The sequence below is a fragment of the Colletotrichum godetiae genome (assembly GCF_030913485.1).
Source record: "Colletotrichum godetiae strain CBS 193.32 chromosome Unknown BDP55scaffold_83, whole genome shotgun sequence".
In the NCBI taxonomy this organism is placed as follows: domain Eukaryota; kingdom Fungi; phylum Ascomycota; class Sordariomycetes; order Glomerellales; family Glomerellaceae; genus Colletotrichum; species Colletotrichum godetiae.
This window is the reverse complement of record NW_026851331.1, coordinates 98,033-113,736: the sequence shown is the minus strand read 5'-3', so window position 1 is coordinate 113,736 and position 15,704 is coordinate 98,033. Positions and strand designations below refer to the sequence as shown.

Sequence of the window (15,704 nt, the reverse complement as noted above, 5' to 3'; positions counted from 1 at the left end):
GGTTTGTTTTGATCTTTTCCATTTCTTTCCGACGGCGATGGGTTTGACCGTTTGGGCACGATACGACGAGGCGCATCTATCATGATCAAGAACACCAGATACCCCACACAATAACGGCTACAAAGAGATTATCGAAGATGACGGTATATATTTTCATTGTTCTTCCTTTTTTTTCATACATACAGACCAGCGAGTCTAGCGGTTTCAATCGGGTAGCATTTTCTGGGCGGCTAAACAAAGCAACAAAGCGGCGCAAACGAGGGATTAAGGGCACGAAAAGTTTTGAGAAAAATGGAACAAATCTGATATTTTTCGCTACACTATAACCAACAGTTCACCACGTCCTCTAAGTCCATGTGCATAGCGACGCGATAGCCGCGGTGTGAGTGTGTGCTCGAAATGATGAGAAACGCGACGGCGGCAATCACCCCCTCAAGGACATTTTCCAGTCCGACCTCGGGCCCGTGTTGCCGCCGAGGGTGTAGCCGCCAGAGACAGTGGAACCATCATCAGGCTTGACGTCCTTCTCGGCGGCTGCGGCGGCTTTCCTCCTGGCCAGCCCACCCAGCTCCTGAACGGTGGTCTGCAAGCTCCTGGGATCGGCGCCGCGGATGACGCTCCGTCCGCCGTTGTAGGGCTGGCCATTTTCGAAGAACATGAAGGTCGGCATCGCGGTCACGCCATAGCGTCGGGCGATATCCTGAGCGGAGTCGACGTTTACTTTAACGAAGACAAGGGAGCCTGGCTGGCCGTGCGTGTTTGAGAGGGATTCGTATATCGGTTTGATAGCGTGGCAGGGGCCGCACCAGTCTGCGTAGAAGTCGGCGACGAGGTATGTGTTTGATGAGAGGAGGTTCGTAAACTCTGTGAGATTCGTTGCGTGGAGGACGACCATTTTGGCGGCTTGGGTACGTGAAAGCTTTTTGTCGCGAAACGAGATGAGGGTTGGATGTCGCTGTCTGTCGCAAAGTGATTGAGAGATGTCTTGTTACGTGTACTTATCCCCTTGTCGATGAGCTGTTGTATGTGATTTTTTATAGAGTTGCTTTCGCCACACGAATTTAGTTCACTCAAAAAGATTATGAGAGTGAGCGCAAGAGTGAGAGTGAGAATGAGTGAGAGCATTCGTCAGCGACGGCAGTGATCTCGTCAGCTTCTCTTTCCAGCGGTAAATGTGGGGTCAGCGGCCGAGGAACCTTCCAGGTGCTCCGGGGCACAGGAGCGGCCACCTGCGTTTGAGCGTTGGGGGAGCCTAACACTAATCTCGGTCTTTGGCTGTGCCCCGCGCTGTCCACCTTCACTCAAAGGCGCCCGAGAACTCCACACCCGCCGCTGCAACCAATTTGTCACTATCGCATCTCTTGCACCTTGCACCTTGCACTTAAAGCACCTTGCCCATTGGATCGACCTTTGGCTCTCCCAGGGCGGCCTGCTGCATGTGCTCCAGATCGCTGGCCCATCTGTCTAGCAATGCAGGCCGCCGAATCGGTTTCTTCTGCATGGTTTCCGAGTCACTGGATCCTGATAACTTCTTGTTCGCTCCAAGTGACGTTCCGTTATCTGTGCTGAACACTTCGTCGGCACGCGAGAAGCCGTATATGGTCCCTGTGAGTATGTTGCAACTGGTGTAGTTCTCATTGCGATGATGTTCAGAATCGTTTCATTTCCTTCCTTCGTTGATCTCTTGCCGATCAATCTCAATCAACACCATCGTTCTTTCGGTCGCCCCATGTTTACTCCTGTTCTTGACCTCGATGTTACTGATTTCATTTTCAGACTTCACGAGCTCTGCCGAATTGACGTTTGTTTGCGAGGTGACTTCGCTGTATCATATACTCTTTCAGGGTAAAGAGCACCAGGACCTACTATATCACCGTCTCTTCCATCAGCAAGCGCCCACAGCGTGAGGCCAAGGTGGGCATCGCATCTTAACACTCCCCATATATGTGATGAGGGAAGCTTACGATCTCGCGAAACGCCCACACCACCAGCGGCCGGCCATCGTGGAGTGACGGCAACACACGGTATAAGGGGACTCTACCAACACCCTTGGCTCGCAGAACAAAATGTTTGTCTGCCCTTGGCGGCTCTTTTGGACAAATTGTTTAGGATCTTTGAGTCCATTGACCAACAACCCCTCATTCACCCTTTGACATTGCGTCAGATGACCCCATTAGGTGTCTCGCAAAGTCGCAATCCCCCAGACCTCAAAGCGCCAGTCGCCCCCTTACTCCCAACTCGATCCACGGCTCTCACCGCCCCTCCACGTTGATCATTCACACCTTCACGATCGTCACAGGCGCCTAGTTCAGCGCGAAAGGCTCTTGGGAGGCCATGTGCCCCTTCCAAGGATGTCGGGGATATCTCATGTGGTGTCGGCCATCTTTGGTCTAGTCTTGTACTGACCCTGCAGGCTCTGACCTTATCGAGGTTGATCTTGCCCCTGGAAGACCAGGCTACCTCCAGAAGGCTCGAAGCGCCTTGGGCTGACAGCCAACCCTCATTCAGAAACAAGTAAGATGTGTGTAGTCTGGCCTTGTTTGGCCCCCAACCTCCACGGCTCGAGGTTGAGTTGAGCCTCAGGGGTAGTTGCTCCTCTTATCCTTACCGTTTCAAATAGCTAGTAGCTATTCTTGAATAGCATCAAGCGCTAGCCATGAGCGTCTCGCCGGACCATGAAGTGGCATCGGTCGATACAAGCCTGTGGCCGCCTTCTCTTGGCTCACCTTCGACGCGATTACAAGGTCCTGTATCTCAAGTTTCAGGGGCAGTATGTATCACGTCGAACAGGACGGTCGTCTAAGTGGTGATATTGCCGAGAAGGCTGTTGAAACGGCCGCGAGATTGGTGAAGTTGGCCGACGTGAGTCGGGATAGGCGCACAGGCAAGCTCAATGAGCGATAGACATATCCCAAACCGCTCAAGACTATGTGGATCTTACCTGGTACTCACTTGAGACGTCGGATATAAGACATCGTCCCGTGTTTTTCGAGTGAGGGCGCGAAGATAGCAAGCCCTTTCCTTTTCTTTTTCCTATACCAAGTCTCACGCTCCAATATCGTCGTTGTACACAACCTCATCCAAGATGTCCAGCTACCAGACCCTCAACTTTGGTTTCGAGCTTGAGTTATCTCTCAACAGCAGCAAGAAGCACAATAACTGGCTGTCCATGGCACAAGACACCAGCAGTCGCTTAGCCAAGAAAGGAGTCAGCAATCATGTCAAGGAAAAGGTGGGTGGGAACTACCGCAAGTGGTCCATTGTCCAAGAGATTACGATCCCTCAAAATGCTGCCAAGAACAACTGTCAGTGTATCGAATGACGCGAAAAGGCCTAGATGCTGATGTTGAGCCAACTCAGGGGCACTTGAATTAGTTTCCCCTGTCTTCAGCCTCGAGTCTCAGTGGCTCTCCGATGCAGATAACATCTTTTCTGTTGTCCAGAAGCACTCGACTATTCAGATGCTCCCCCAGTGCAGCACTCACGTACACGTCAGCCAGGCGGACCAGGAGTTCTCTTCATTCCAACTGGCCTCTTTGGGCAAGGCAATCTTAACATATGAGCCCTGCTTCGATGCCCTCGTCCCGAAAGACAGAGCTTCCGCCTACTGGTGCCAAAGTAACCGCCGGAACCCGGTGCTCTCTCGGTGCCAGACCCTTGAAGACTGTCTCGATATCCTTGACGTGGCAGCTCAGAGAGGTACGACCGCCGTCGTGGAAGCAATGTGCCTCTTCCCGGCATCCAGTGCGTATGGAAGAGCACACGGAAGGAAGAGAGATTTTGTTCACGGCAAAGTCTACAAGTGGAACTTCGCCCGCTTGCTAGGGCACGATAGCAGCCGCACAATTGAGTTTCGGCAGCCTTCAGGCAGTACTTGTATGGAAGATGCGATTGGCTGGGTTCTGTTGACACTGACGTTTGTCGCTGGCGCAACTGGAGGCGGGAACTGTATCGGTTCATTGGAGAGTGGCGGTGATGACCGGTCGGAGTTTTGGCAGCTCTTGTGCTATGGTGCTGGGGTTCTAGGGCTTGATCCCTTTCTACTTGATCTCTTGAGCGGACTCATTGGTCGTGCTGCGACTTGATCGAGTGTATGCCGCCGACCAAGTGAGAGCTCGCGCCGTCAGGTCATCCTCTTAAATTGACTTCATCCACCTCTCATTACATCGCGTGTTGTTGTTTGAAATGATAGACAGTATCTCAAATGGTTCAGCCACTTCATCTCCAGACAGGTCCAAAGGCTGGTGTCATAATGAGAGTCTCATGTTGCCCAATGAAAGTGGCTTTGGTCCCGGGATTCCGGCAGCCACTTCCGGCCCGGAAGAGTACCCTCCGGGAGAGCACCCCTTCAAGCACGTATACCGTTCAACGTAATCTCTTTTAGGCTCTACTCTAATATTGGTTCCGGGCATCAATTGAATTGCAACCTCACGGTCTGCAGTTAATATATCCGGGACGCCGTTCCCACGACAAGTTTGGTCGATTGTACACTTTCCAACGCCGCCCATAGACGACGTTGTACCGGAGTTCTCGTCGCAGGAAAATCATAGATCATCAGGAGAGGAGCAGCCAGTTCCGTCCGTCTCGTTCAGCTGATAGGCTTTCCGAGATTGAATGCAACGTGAGCAGAGATCTCGTTGGTCCCTCACAAGTATATAATCGTTCAAACTTGGCATCCACTTCATTCGTTCGCCAAGCTGTCAACTTATCTTATTACAACCTCCACAAACAACGTTCGTATCCCAGTGAAACTTTCGAGATGAGCATACTACGATTCTTGGCCACCGGGCTATCAGCGGCCTTGTTCGTGAGTCCTGTGATAGCACAGACTACAGCGCCAGCTTGGGGACAATGTAGGTCATGATAGTTCCGCCACACCTGGTAATGCTGGAGTCAGTATCTAACGCGATTGCAGGTGGCGGCAATGGTTGGACTGGTGCCACAAGTTGTGCCAGCGGCTATACCTGTTCGATTCTGAAGTAAGGTTCTCATTCTATCTCCTCAAGCCATCCGCTGACCATTGGAATAGCCCCTACTACTCACAGTGCATCCCAGGATCCAGTACGCCCACAACCGCTTCCAGCAGACCTACCTCAACCTCAACCACCCCCATCGCAACGGCCACCAACACTCGCACAACTTCTCGCGCAACCACCACCCTTGTGACTGTGACCACCACGGCTACAGTTGGCGGCGACTCCGTACCTACAACTCTTGTCTCTGGATGGTACTGGATCCGTGCCGTGGCCTCGCCCAACTTCCACAGCTACCTCCAGGCCAAGCCCACTGGCACGCCCAGCAAAGCCTACCTCGATTCACCCAGCAGTGCAGGTCAGTTCAAAGTTGAGGATGGTCAGCTGGTCCACCTGACTGGGTCATCACCGCTTTACCTCAATGTCGAGAACCCGACAGACAAGACACAGAGAAAGCTGGAGACGTGGTTTAGTACAAGCAAGGGCACATATGGAACTTTTGCTTTCCAGGGTGATACGCTTACATGGAGTACCCCGGATATCAACAGGCCCAACGTGGCTGCATGGCTTGTCTGCGAGAATCAAGAAGTGTTTGTCAACACGGGGGCATATCTGTATCAGACGCCCACTGGCTGTTTTGATCAGACTGTGAGTGAAACTTGACTTTGGCCAGATAATCCTGCGAAACTAACCAGAACTAGATACACTCCTACGGAGGTTCGACCGCAGACCTCTAGTATTACCAAGGCATGTTTCCTTGACATCAAGCCTGCAACCCAAACACATTATTCTCTCTGTACTACTTCAAAAACATAAGCCACGATTACTCCATGCTCTCTCCCATCTCCCTCTTCCCCCCAGGATTATTCATCACCATGGTCGTATCCAAAGTGAATTTATGCGGTCCGATATAGCTCTGTGACGTGCTCCCATCTGCGAGTGTCGTGTCCTTGAAGTACGACTCGTCGAGGTGTATCCCGCCTAGCGACGAAGCATGACTGGTGAAAGCCCACCAGACACTGAATTGCATCCCCGTCCCCATCGGCTCCAGACTCCACGTTATGGAGTTGATGTCAGTGCAGACCATCTTGTCGACCGTTGGTACTTTGGGGCCAGTATCCGTGTTAATGGTGCAGTTGGCGAAGTCGGCGCCAGGGGTTGGCTGGACCGAGAATATGACACTGTTTCGGATCATGTCAGCATTGTGTTTGCAACTGTGTACCCGACGATGTCTCTTAGTCTAGCTTACAAGTTTCTTCTGTTTGGTGGAAGGCTTCCCGCGAAGAATCTGTCGACTTTGAAGACTGCTGCGCGTGCGGCGTGCTCGCTCGGTGGAGTAGAAGGGGCACCAAGTACCACATGGCAGAGGAGAGCCAGACTTGCAAGATACCGCATGTTGTAGAGTATGATGTTGAGGAGTATGTCAATGATACTGTCGATTGTTGGTTCTTGTTGTTTGGGAATTTTTGTAGATGAAGCGACGCATCTTCTTCATTTATGTCGAAGACGCTCGGCCTCGCGCCCCTTGCCTCGAGAATCTAAGCAACATTCGACAACCACGATAACTTGAAAGGATTGCCCGAATATTCAACCGTTTCTGGATACTCAAAGGAGGATTCCAAGGAGATTCCCTCCGTCTCGTGCCCGGAATCCAATATTGCACCTGGAATAAACACTTCCATGTGACGAACGGGTCCTACCAAAAGAAGCAAACATCAACCATCTTGCGTTATACGAGTGATTCCAAGGCTTTGTGTAACAAAGCATACGACTTTTGATTCCTACCAATCGGCTCCTCATCCATGTGGCGCCTGAGCCATGCAAGGTTCTTCAAATCCGAGTGTAGCAGCAAATTGAACACGCAAAAAGTCATCCATCATGAACAAACAAAGTTGGTATCCCATTAACTTTTGACTAACCATCCGTCTAAACGCTAATCGTACGGAAAACACTGAACTCGTCACCAGTTGCCATCAAGGCACCAGTGATCTGGGGGTGCCAGTGGAGCTCCTTGACGTTGGACAGGTAGTGGACGAACAACAGTTGAGGCGGCACGTCCTTGACGCCGCCAGTGTCCTTGCTCTCTTCGTCGTCCAGCTCGACTGCCAAGTCCCACAGGGTAACAGTGTTGTCGCCCGCCGCAACTGCGATGATACTGTCGTCCGTGGGGTGCCACTCGATACTCGTGACCTGCTCCTTGTGGTAGTTGAAGCTGGCAATCGGCGAGGGCTTGTCGGCCGCCGAAGTAGAGCTCTGCTTCCACTGGCGCAGGTCCCAGACGGCGAATTCACCATCGTCCGCGCCCGAGGCGAGCAGATGCGTTGTGAGAGGCGACCACGACATGACGTTGACATCGTGGTTGCTGACCTGCATTGAAAGTGCAGGCTTTCTGCTCTTGCTGCGGACGTCCCAGACGCGGATTGTGCCGTCGCTCGAGGCGGACGAGAAGACGGACTGCTCTGAGGGACTCCATTGGATTTCCTCGACGCTGCTGGTGTGACCCTGGAATGGCCTAGTGTCAGTGACGAAACCGCCGCCGTCGGTGCGTGTTGTGACGTAGATGAGGCCATCATTGTCACCAGTGAGGAGCTTTCCACTGGGGACAAGGGGGGACCAGTCAAGAGCATAGCCCTCGGCCTTGTGGGCGCGGATCGTCGACACTGGCTTGTTTTGCTGCGCGGAGATGACTGTGCCCGGGTTATCGAAGGAGTAGATGTGAGGAGTAATATCGTGGATAAAGATGTTGGATGACTCGGTCATTGTGGCTGTGAGGGTGGTGGGGGGTCTGGAAGCGTCCTGGGAGGGGATCTGGTGGGCGCGGATTCGGTTCGTGGTCGAGTTCAGGGGGATCGCCTTGTGCTCAAGGATGGGCTCGGCGTCCTCGTCACCATCTTCGTCGTCGTCGTCAGAGTCCTCGTCGTCCTTCTCCGTACGGCTCAGACCGCTGAACTTCATGACCATCAGCTGGTTCTCGCCAGCCCGGGCGTTCTCTGCTTGTGTACCAGCCACGGTGTACATGGTGGCGGGGTAGACCTTGCGGTTATCGCCAAGGCTGTCGCGGAGGATATCGAAAGACAGACAGGGCCACGGTGAGCTCAAGTTGTGCAGCATCTCGTAGGTAGACACGTCGGGCGCAAGTGTCTGGCCAGCTTCAAGCTTGTTTCGTCCGACGATGAAAGTGCCTTGGTCAACAGCAGCTATACCAGTCAGCTAAGATCTGAGTCACAAGAGTGTTGCGATCATACCTTCCCTCTCCTCGGCCTCCCTCTCTGCGTCAGGCCGTCCATCAACACCGGCCTCCATGATTTCGTCCTCCTCGAACTCATCCTCGAATTCGTCCTCGAACTCGCCCATGTCGGGGGCCTTCTCGTCAATCTCCATACCCTCAGGGCGGTCACCACCCTTGAGGGGGGCGTCCCCCATCTCGACGTCTGCTGAGCGTTTCGACATGATTTTGTTGTTGGTGAACAAATTGGAATTGACAGTCAGGATTCTCTGCTCCTCGAAGCCTGTGACTTACGAAAATGCTAGTGCTGCAGAAAAAAAAATCAAGGCCCCGCGATTTGTGGCGGCAACGGTACCCCGCGTGGCGCTGTTTATGAATTGAACGGTCGCAGGGGTCCGTTTAAGTGTGGCTTGACTTGGAGACTACAGCACGTGATCTCGTATGTGCGTCGCGTCACCCGTCATTCCACAGCTTCTAGGCGCATCCCCGTCACGTCGGTGTTGATTGCCCCGCCATGTCTGATGAGACCTTGAACACCAGAGCATTTTAGGCTTGATTGTTGCTCCTTCTCTCGCCTGGCGAGCTACGCCTGCGTGTTCCCACTCGACAATGCCGTCTAGAGGATCGCCGGCATCATGGCGCCGCAGCAGAACACCTTCGCCGTCATTCCAGACGCCCCCGGGCGCGTCGGTGGCCCTGCGAACCGGCCGCCGATGACGTCGAAGCAGGCCCAGAAACTATACAAGCAGGCAAACAAGGAACCGAAACGATCCAAGGCCGAGCAACGGAAGTGGGAGAAGGAAAAACAAGAGGAGATTCGCAAGGAGCTGGAAAAGGAACGTGCCGCCGTCAAGGCCAAGGCAGCGAGAGATCGAAAAAAGGCCAAGGAAGAGGAGGCCCGAGAGAACAGGCGAAGGGCCGGGCAGCCTTTATTCGATTGTCGACCAAGTCAAGACACGATTGCGCGTTTCGTACGAGGGAACGGTACACACAAGAAGAGAGATTCGTCTGGGGAACCTATACCAAAACCCGAGATTACACCTGCTATATTGGCCGATATCAAGCCGAACACCTTGGCGTCAACCGCAGCTTCCAAACCTCCCCTTCCAACTGAGTCAACAGAAGAGCGGAAACCCTCAATTAACTCCATGGCACCACCACCTTGTCCTTCACAGATACCAAAGTCGGCCATGCCACCTCCTCAGGGCACGTCTACATGTGAAAGACCACCTGCGGCTGAGAGTGTGGCACCAAAGCCAATTGACAAAGACGCTCTATCACGACAGCCACCAACCTTACCTCCCACCCTCAAGCCGCTATTCTCGGTGCCAGAAAAGACTCCAGCAGTAACGACTCCCGTGAGACCTCCTTCACGACCTGCTGCAAAGTCCAAACCAAGGCCCTTCATGATGCCCAAAGCGACATTACCAACCCATCAGCCACCTCGGCACAAGATCTTCAAGCAAAACCCCTCTATCCAGCCTTCTGTTCGTATCAAAACAGAGGTCCCGCCGCCAAAAGAGTTGCCATCAGCAAGTTCTGCACCGCAAACGTCATTACCAGCGATGCCTCCACCCCCAGTACCATCACAGACGCCTAAAGTTGAGGCTGTAGCAGACAAACCCCCGACGAACGTGGCCATACCAGCAATCGCACCGTCACCAGTGGTTATATCAAACCAGATGCCACCGCCACCAAGGCCATTGCCAGCGATGCCTCCATTTCCAGTTATATCACGGAAATCCAAAGTCGAAGCCGCAACAGAAAAGGCCCTGACGAATATGGCCATCCCATCAATTGCACCATCGCCAGTTGCACCATCAATACAGATGCCACCACCACCACCGCCACCAAGGCCATTGCCGCAGATGCCTCCACCCAGCACACAAACAATTGTTCAAGATTGCTTTGACGACTTCTTTCCAACAGCTTCACAACTTGCTGTAGAGCTTGAGGAGGATTCTGATTCAGTGCAAACTACACTAACGTTACGATCCGGCACTTCCATGCCAAACCAGGCTCCTACTCAGGGGCCTACCCAACCTTTCAGCCGGCCCAAGGAGGCAAGGGACTTGGCGCATGAAAGAATATTACCACCAGCAAAGACCAGCCTCCCGGTCGTACAAAAATCTGAAAATACAAAGAGTTCACGGCATATCCAGCTAGCCAAGACAGAGGCACAGGTCCGTGTCAGTCAAGCACCAAACTTTATCAAGGACAAGCCACAGAACCGACATGGATTGGCTCAAGGGGAACAAATGTCAGAACCACAGAGGAATCAAAACACAATGCCTCAAGGGGCTTTCGGCCCAAAACTGGTCGCAAATAGATCGACTTCAGCAACATACAACACGCCTCCAGCCAAGCGACATGATGCTCCACCACTTCCTGTACCTAGCCGGCTCGCAAAGCGTGGCATCCTTCAAGAACTTAGCAGCAACCACCCACCAGCACCAAAACCCGCAGCTGCAAAAGCTATGCCTCTTTTTGACGACTTCTTTCCCTTGATATGCACTCAGGACCTGATGATGTCGTCTCAGGAGGTGCTGGATATAGAGTCCCCGGCCAAGGCCATGACGCAGTCATCGTCGGGAGGATCGGCAGTAAACCCTGCCTCACCACTCATAGAGATGGATTTGGGTTCTATAGATTGGGATGATGACTTGGATGATTTTTGACTTGATGCATGCATACACGAGAGGGGCGAATCAAACAGACGCCATGATAAGACCCGAGCATCACAGCGCGTGAACGTTTAGCATTAGGAGGGCACTTCTGGAATCCTTATACCCACTAGACAGAAACACGAGCATGTCGGTTTCTCCATTCGCAATAGACTTTTTCTCTTTTCAATAGTAGAAGTACCAAACTTAAGAGAGAGTCTCACGATGATGGATGGGAGCGACTGAAAATTATTCACGAGAGGACTCTGTACAGGGGATTGGTCTGCGCTCCCCTGCCGCTCAAAATATGTGCGCGTGACCTTGATCATGTACAGCGAGTGCCGCTATAAGGTAAACCATCCGCTGAGAGACCTTGTCCCTCTCACTGGACTCCTCAAATATCAAGCCCTTCAATTGAAGGGAGAAAGTAACCCTATACCGTGACCATGGGAATCTCTGACCGATCATGCGATGCCGTTCCAACCCCAAACGCCAACCTAATGCCACCCATTTAACCGGATGACGCCAATTCTCATTCATGTCTCTTTGGAAGACCACTCTGCCTGACTTTACGCCGTAGCTCAAAGGTAGATTCCGACCCAGGCCGTCTTGTTTGTAGCCTGCGTTTCGCAACCATCAACCGCACAGATGAGTTTGCTATCGTCATCGCGCCCAAATCCAGTATTTGGGCGTTTAGCTATTGGCTTGCGGTTCTCGTAGCAGTCTTCACAGTAAACCTAGCACAGTATTAGTAAAGTGAGTGGAATGCGACAGGTCTTGATTCTTACATGTCCGCATCCCTTCAGGGCCCAGAAGTGATGCTCGCTGCGTTGCCGTTTGTTACCCTTGCGCGCAGGTTGCTTCGCGTTCATAGGCACGTCAGGGTCATAAGCCAGCTCCTCGTTGCATGCGGGGCATATCACGACCAAATCAGAGGCGGTGTCCCTTGTGTATCCGGGTCTAGGGGGAGGCGGAGCTTGGTGGACTGGCTTGGGTGATTCGGCGCGTTGATCAAAAGCACCGTGCTCGTACTGGAGTTGAATATTTCCAAGGGGGTTGTTCAGGTCTCCTCCTTGATTGATGCGGTTGTGCAGCATGCCGAGCAATTGTACCTCGTTGTCAGGAGCACCAGGAAGGAAGCTGAAAGGATACAGCGAACGCCTTATTCCGGCTGTTAGCCCACTGAATGCACCACTTGGGTTCAACGTGAATCCGACCGATTGTCGACTGCGATCGCGCTGACGAGGGGGGGGCGGAGGCGGTGCACGTCGTCGCGGAACTTCTGGGGAGTCGTCCGTAAGGTCGATGACGGGTGGTGCAATGCCGGCGAGGATACTACTATCGCTGCGCGCGAAAGACGGCGGGTTCCTGCCTTGGGAGTGTTGCCTTCTGGGGTTCGTCGGAGGTCGAGGCGCGTGTCTCTGGACAGGGCTGTCGGGTTCGTTGGTCAAATCGATGACATCCGCAGGGCCATTTTGGTTGTTTTGAGGTCTTCTCTCATTTCTTCCCTGTTCGACATACAACTCCAGGTCCACAAGGACATCGCCCGAGCCATTATGACGAGCCGCACCGCCTCCATAGTGGCCTCGCATGCCTTCTCCTCTGGCGCCTGGGGGTGGCATCCTTTGTCCACGAAGATCTGGCAACTGATCCATTTCGGCGAGAAGCGCAAGCTCAAGTTCGTCTGCGAGGTCGGGAGAGAAAGGATCCGAGTCATTAAATAGCGGATCGTGGGGGTTGATCTCGAGTGACATTAAAGACTCTGAATCAGAGTCTGAAGGCTGTGTATTTGATGGTGAATCAGACTCGGGGTCCCAATCCACTTGAGCGTCGGCTTCGGAGTCGAATATGCTTGAACGGTGATCCACTACGTCGGAGGAGGATTCGGGAATGTAGCCTGGGTAGATGGGCTCGAGGTCGCTATCGTCGTAAAGTTCTTGATCAGGCGAGGGAGAAGGTGATATTGACGGTGAAAGCGGAATCGGAGAGAGCCGAACCGAAGAAGGCGACGTCGATGGAGAAGATGGTGGAGAAACTGAGCTCATATTACGTTTATCGAGCCAATATGGGTTGGCGCTGGAGTAATAATTAGCTTAAGTCCGGCAGCTCCTGTCAGCATGTGGCCACGCACAAACCGTCTTGTCCTCGGGTAGGCGTCTAGAGTGCGGGAGAAGAGTCGTAGTCGTAGTCGTGATTCAGGTCGGGTCGTGTCGGGAGACGTGAAGTAGAAGTAAATCTCCTACGACGGACACAAGGGTAAAGCGACCATCCCGTGGAAGCTGTTGGTGTGATCGAGAGGCGGAGGTAGGAAGAAAATCCGAGGGCGCTTCACAGCACAAGGAAGAGGCGAGGTCCTTGGACTTGCCCGTCGTGGTCGTGGTGTTGTTGGTGGCGGTTAAAGGTTAAGTGCGGGTCTAGGCCATTCAGCGGGAAGAGCGACGGATGGTTTGGTGCTTCAGCCTTAGATAAGCTGGGACACACGCACTGTGCAGGGGGCAAACACCGCCGATAAGGCAGGAACCCCTCTGGACTTTCAGGGTAAGGTGAGCCTGTTACCGTGGAGGTAACTGCAGTCTGCGGCGGAATATTTGCTAAGCGACGCTGCCCTGCATTCTCCATTGTCTCCATGCAATTGCAAGGTACCTTACGGATACACTGTCCCTAGATTGATTATGTCATAGTCCCGAAAAGGGTCAAGAAAGCGTTATGCACCTTCGCCTCAGCACACCCTAGATCACCGACTGCCTTGCCTCAACGTACCTCATGGCATCTTCAACAAGAGTCCGGCAAGCCATCCATTTGATAGATGGCGGCTAGCCTTGAAGATCGATCGTTTGCACTATTCCTCGCATGACCAGAGTTTTCATACCTTGTGAGCCCAGACATCGGATATCATTTTAGTTGAGACTCTCCTGTCCCCATTGCTTATAATACAAATCGCAGGACATAAATGTCTGCTTATTCCTGCTTGACTCCAAATACTGAAACGACGCCCTCCTCGTTGACCGAAACCAACTGCTTGGCCCCAGCACCCCACTGGACCGACAATGCAGCCACCGACGTTCTGAGGGGCTCTGACCATTTCTTGGAGCTCTTGGTGTACTGTTGGACAGTAATGCCGCCGGCACCCGCAGTAGCCAGGAACTGTCCGCTGTAATCCCAGGCCAGTGACTGCACGGGTCCGCCGGTCTCTAGTGTCTTGACCTTCGCAGCCTCTCCCTCCTTGCGCAGATCAAATATGGTGACTGAGCTTTGACCCTTGGCTGTCGCCGCAAGCCAGAAGCCGTTTTCTGAGAAAGTCAGAGCCTCGACAGGGGCTCCAAGGTCGAACGCAGCCGCAACCTCCAGCGTCGTTGTCATGAAGAGCTTAATCTCGCCTGTAACGGTTCCAGCTGCGAAGAGGTGTCCATCGGGGTGGAAAGCAGAGGATGTCAGGGCTGCGCAGGTTAGCAAGTGTGTTGGGAGTACTACGATGCGTTGTTGACTTACCAGCGTCGGCGTAGACACGGCTAATCTTCCTGAGAGTGTTGAGATCGTACAAGACAATGCTCTTGTCAGAACCAACGGATGCGAGCAGATCGCCGGTAGGGTGAAGGCTCAAGGATGTCGCAGGGCCTGCGTGTTCGGAGATTGACGCAACTTCGCTACCGCTCTCGAAGACCTTCACCGATCCCTTGCTTGTAGCAAAGATGAGCTTGCTCCCAGTCCACACAGAGTCGATAACCGGCTCGTTGACCGCGACTTGGCGCTCGACCTGGTCTGCCTCAACAGAGTATATCGCAGCATCTCCTCCACGACCACTGATGGCAGCATAGCTTCCTTCGGTTGCAAGAGAAGAGACGTTCGAAACCGGTGTTGAAGTGGATGCCATAGTGGCCAATGAGGCAACGTCATCGGATGTGGCCCAGCCGTCGGGGACCGGACGCTTCTTGCGGCTCTTGGAGAGTCTGTGACTTGTTAGTAAACCATTCTAGAGTTGCCCAATCCTGTGCCTGCTGAAGACTGACTCTTGATGCTTTGCGTTGACCTTCTCAACCCATTCCTCCGGGAGACCTTCGGCCGAATCAATGGCCATCGCATCCCCATTTGTCGCTCCAGCGCTGACGCTGACCTTGGAAAGCGCCTCTCTGGCCTCGTCCCGCTCCTTTGACAGACGCGCAATCACTCTGACTGCGGCATCGTGCTGATACAAAGCTGTGGCAAGCTCCTCCCGTGTCCTCGCGAGTTGTTCTTTCAGGTTAAAAGTCTCGAGAACAATTGCATCCCACTCGTTCTGGAATGTCGCAAGCAAGGCCGGAATCGAAGTGAGCGTCGGGGGTCGGGGTCGGACAACGTGGGACTGCGTCAAAGGAAGGAGGTCCTCGATCGTCAGGGCTTCGCCAGTAACAGGTTCCGTTCCATTCTCCTCAATGTACTTTTCGATCAATCGCTTCTCGAAGACGGTGCCTGGTCACAGTCAGCATTTTGGGGTTGACGCGAACAGGCGCAAAACACGCACCAGACTTCTTTGAGGCAACGGGCTCCCGAGGAGCTTCTCCAGAAACTGAGAAAGCAGTCAGCGATTGCGCAAGACATTCCCGAGTATTTCAACCTACTTGCGCACAGCATTGTCTCGAATGTCGCGATATGGGCCGTCTCAAAGTTGGTTCGCGTCGACTTTTCCCTTCCAAAACAAAACTTCAGCCTTGCTGCACCTGCAGTTCCAAGGCAATGTGGGTCTTGCTTCGTAGCTGGCAAGCACGAGCCACTCCATCACGTGTAGCTTCCAGCGGATTGCGGTACGGTACCAGGCAGGTGTCCTGTCATCGGCGCCTCCCGTCTTCCATTGACTTATCTTATCGC

The 15,704-nt window shown here is 53.3% G+C and overlaps 8 protein-coding genes across 8 annotated transcripts; 3 read left to right on the top strand and 5 right to left on the bottom strand.

Annotated features, from left to right (window-relative positions):
• Nucleotides 1–424: 424 nt before the first annotated feature.
• BDP55DRAFT_698750 (thioredoxin) lies at nucleotides 425–895 on the bottom strand (the record flags this gene model as incomplete). The annotated part of the gene is made up of 1 exon (XM_060577812.1): nucleotides 425–895. The coding sequence occupies one exon, from the start codon at nucleotides 893–895 to the stop codon at nucleotides 425–427; it is 471 nt and encodes a 156-aa protein (XP_060422633.1).
• A 2,190-nt stretch (nucleotides 896–3,085) lies between these two features.
• BDP55DRAFT_595217 (uncharacterized protein) lies at nucleotides 3,086–4,160 on the top strand (the record flags this gene model as incomplete). The annotated part of the gene is made up of 2 exons (XM_060570979.1): nucleotides 3,086–3,309; nucleotides 3,392–4,160. 2 exons carry the CDS (start codon nucleotides 3,086–3,088, stop codon nucleotides 4,083–4,085), a joined length of 918 nt encoding a protein of 305 aa, XP_060422632.1. The 3' UTR covers nucleotides 4,086–4,160.
• Nucleotides 4,161–4,626: 466 nt separating this feature from the next.
• Nucleotides 4,627–5,710, top strand: BDP55DRAFT_708571 (uncharacterized protein; the record flags this gene model as incomplete). Its single annotated transcript, XM_060578104.1, has 4 exons — nucleotides 4,627–4,853; nucleotides 4,916–4,979; nucleotides 5,030–5,621; nucleotides 5,675–5,710. The coding sequence occupies exons 1-4, from the start codon at nucleotides 4,760–4,762 to the stop codon at nucleotides 5,708–5,710; spliced, it is 786 nt and encodes a 261-aa protein (XP_060422631.1). The 5' UTR covers nucleotides 4,627–4,759.
• Nucleotides 5,711–5,796: 86 nt separating this feature from the next.
• On the bottom strand, nucleotides 5,797–6,368 carry BDP55DRAFT_698747 (uncharacterized protein; the record flags this gene model as incomplete). Its single annotated transcript, XM_060577811.1, has 2 exons — nucleotides 5,797–6,154; nucleotides 6,223–6,368. The coding sequence occupies 2 exons, from the start codon at nucleotides 6,366–6,368 to the stop codon at nucleotides 5,797–5,799; spliced, it is 504 nt and encodes a 167-aa protein (XP_060422630.1).
• Nucleotides 6,369–6,899: 531 nt separating this feature from the next.
• On the bottom strand, nucleotides 6,900–8,423 carry BDP55DRAFT_638382 (WD domain-containing protein; the record flags this gene model as incomplete). Its single annotated transcript, XM_060573104.1, has 2 exons — nucleotides 6,900–8,170; nucleotides 8,219–8,423. The coding sequence occupies 2 exons, from the start codon at nucleotides 8,421–8,423 to the stop codon at nucleotides 6,900–6,902; spliced, it is 1,476 nt and encodes a 491-aa protein (XP_060422629.1).
• A 411-nt stretch (nucleotides 8,424–8,834) lies between these two features.
• BDP55DRAFT_566336 (uncharacterized protein) lies at nucleotides 8,835–10,877 on the top strand (the record flags this gene model as incomplete). Its single annotated transcript, XM_060570499.1, has 4 exons — nucleotides 8,835–9,809; nucleotides 9,969–10,169; nucleotides 10,428–10,517; nucleotides 10,719–10,877. The coding sequence occupies 4 exons, from the start codon at nucleotides 8,835–8,837 to the stop codon at nucleotides 10,875–10,877; spliced, it is 1,425 nt and encodes a 474-aa protein (XP_060422628.1).
• Nucleotides 10,878–11,443: 566 nt separating this feature from the next.
• BDP55DRAFT_698745 (uncharacterized protein) lies at nucleotides 11,444–12,907 on the bottom strand (the record flags this gene model as incomplete). Its single annotated transcript, XM_060577810.1, has 2 exons — nucleotides 11,444–11,599; nucleotides 11,651–12,907. 2 exons carry the CDS (start codon nucleotides 12,905–12,907, stop codon nucleotides 11,444–11,446), a joined length of 1,413 nt encoding a protein of 470 aa, XP_060422627.1.
• A 568-nt stretch (nucleotides 12,908–13,475) lies between these two features.
• On the bottom strand, nucleotides 13,476–15,566 carry BDP55DRAFT_684294 (WD40-repeat-containing domain protein). Its single transcript, XM_060576396.1, has 5 exons — nucleotides 15,458–15,566; nucleotides 15,361–15,405; nucleotides 14,870–15,308; nucleotides 14,352–14,809; nucleotides 13,476–14,299 (listed from the first exon to the last, which is right to left on the bottom strand). Exons 1-5 carry the CDS (start codon nucleotides 15,468–15,470, stop codon nucleotides 13,821–13,823), a joined length of 1,434 nt encoding a protein of 477 aa, XP_060422626.1. The 5' UTR covers nucleotides 15,471–15,566; the 3' UTR covers nucleotides 13,476–13,820.
• Between the last annotated feature and the right edge of the window lie 138 nt (nucleotides 15,567–15,704).

Coding starts and splice junctions, on each gene's coding strand:
- BDP55DRAFT_684294 (XM_060576396.1), bottom strand. Junction 15,309..15,360: donor CGTTGCCTCAAAGAAGTCTG/GTGCGTGTTTTG, acceptor GACTGTGACCAG/GCACCGTCTTCGAGAAGCGA. Junction 14,300..14,351: donor CCGTGTCTACGCCGACGCTG/GTAAGTCAACAA, acceptor TAACCTGCGCAG/CCCTGACATCCTCTGCTTTC.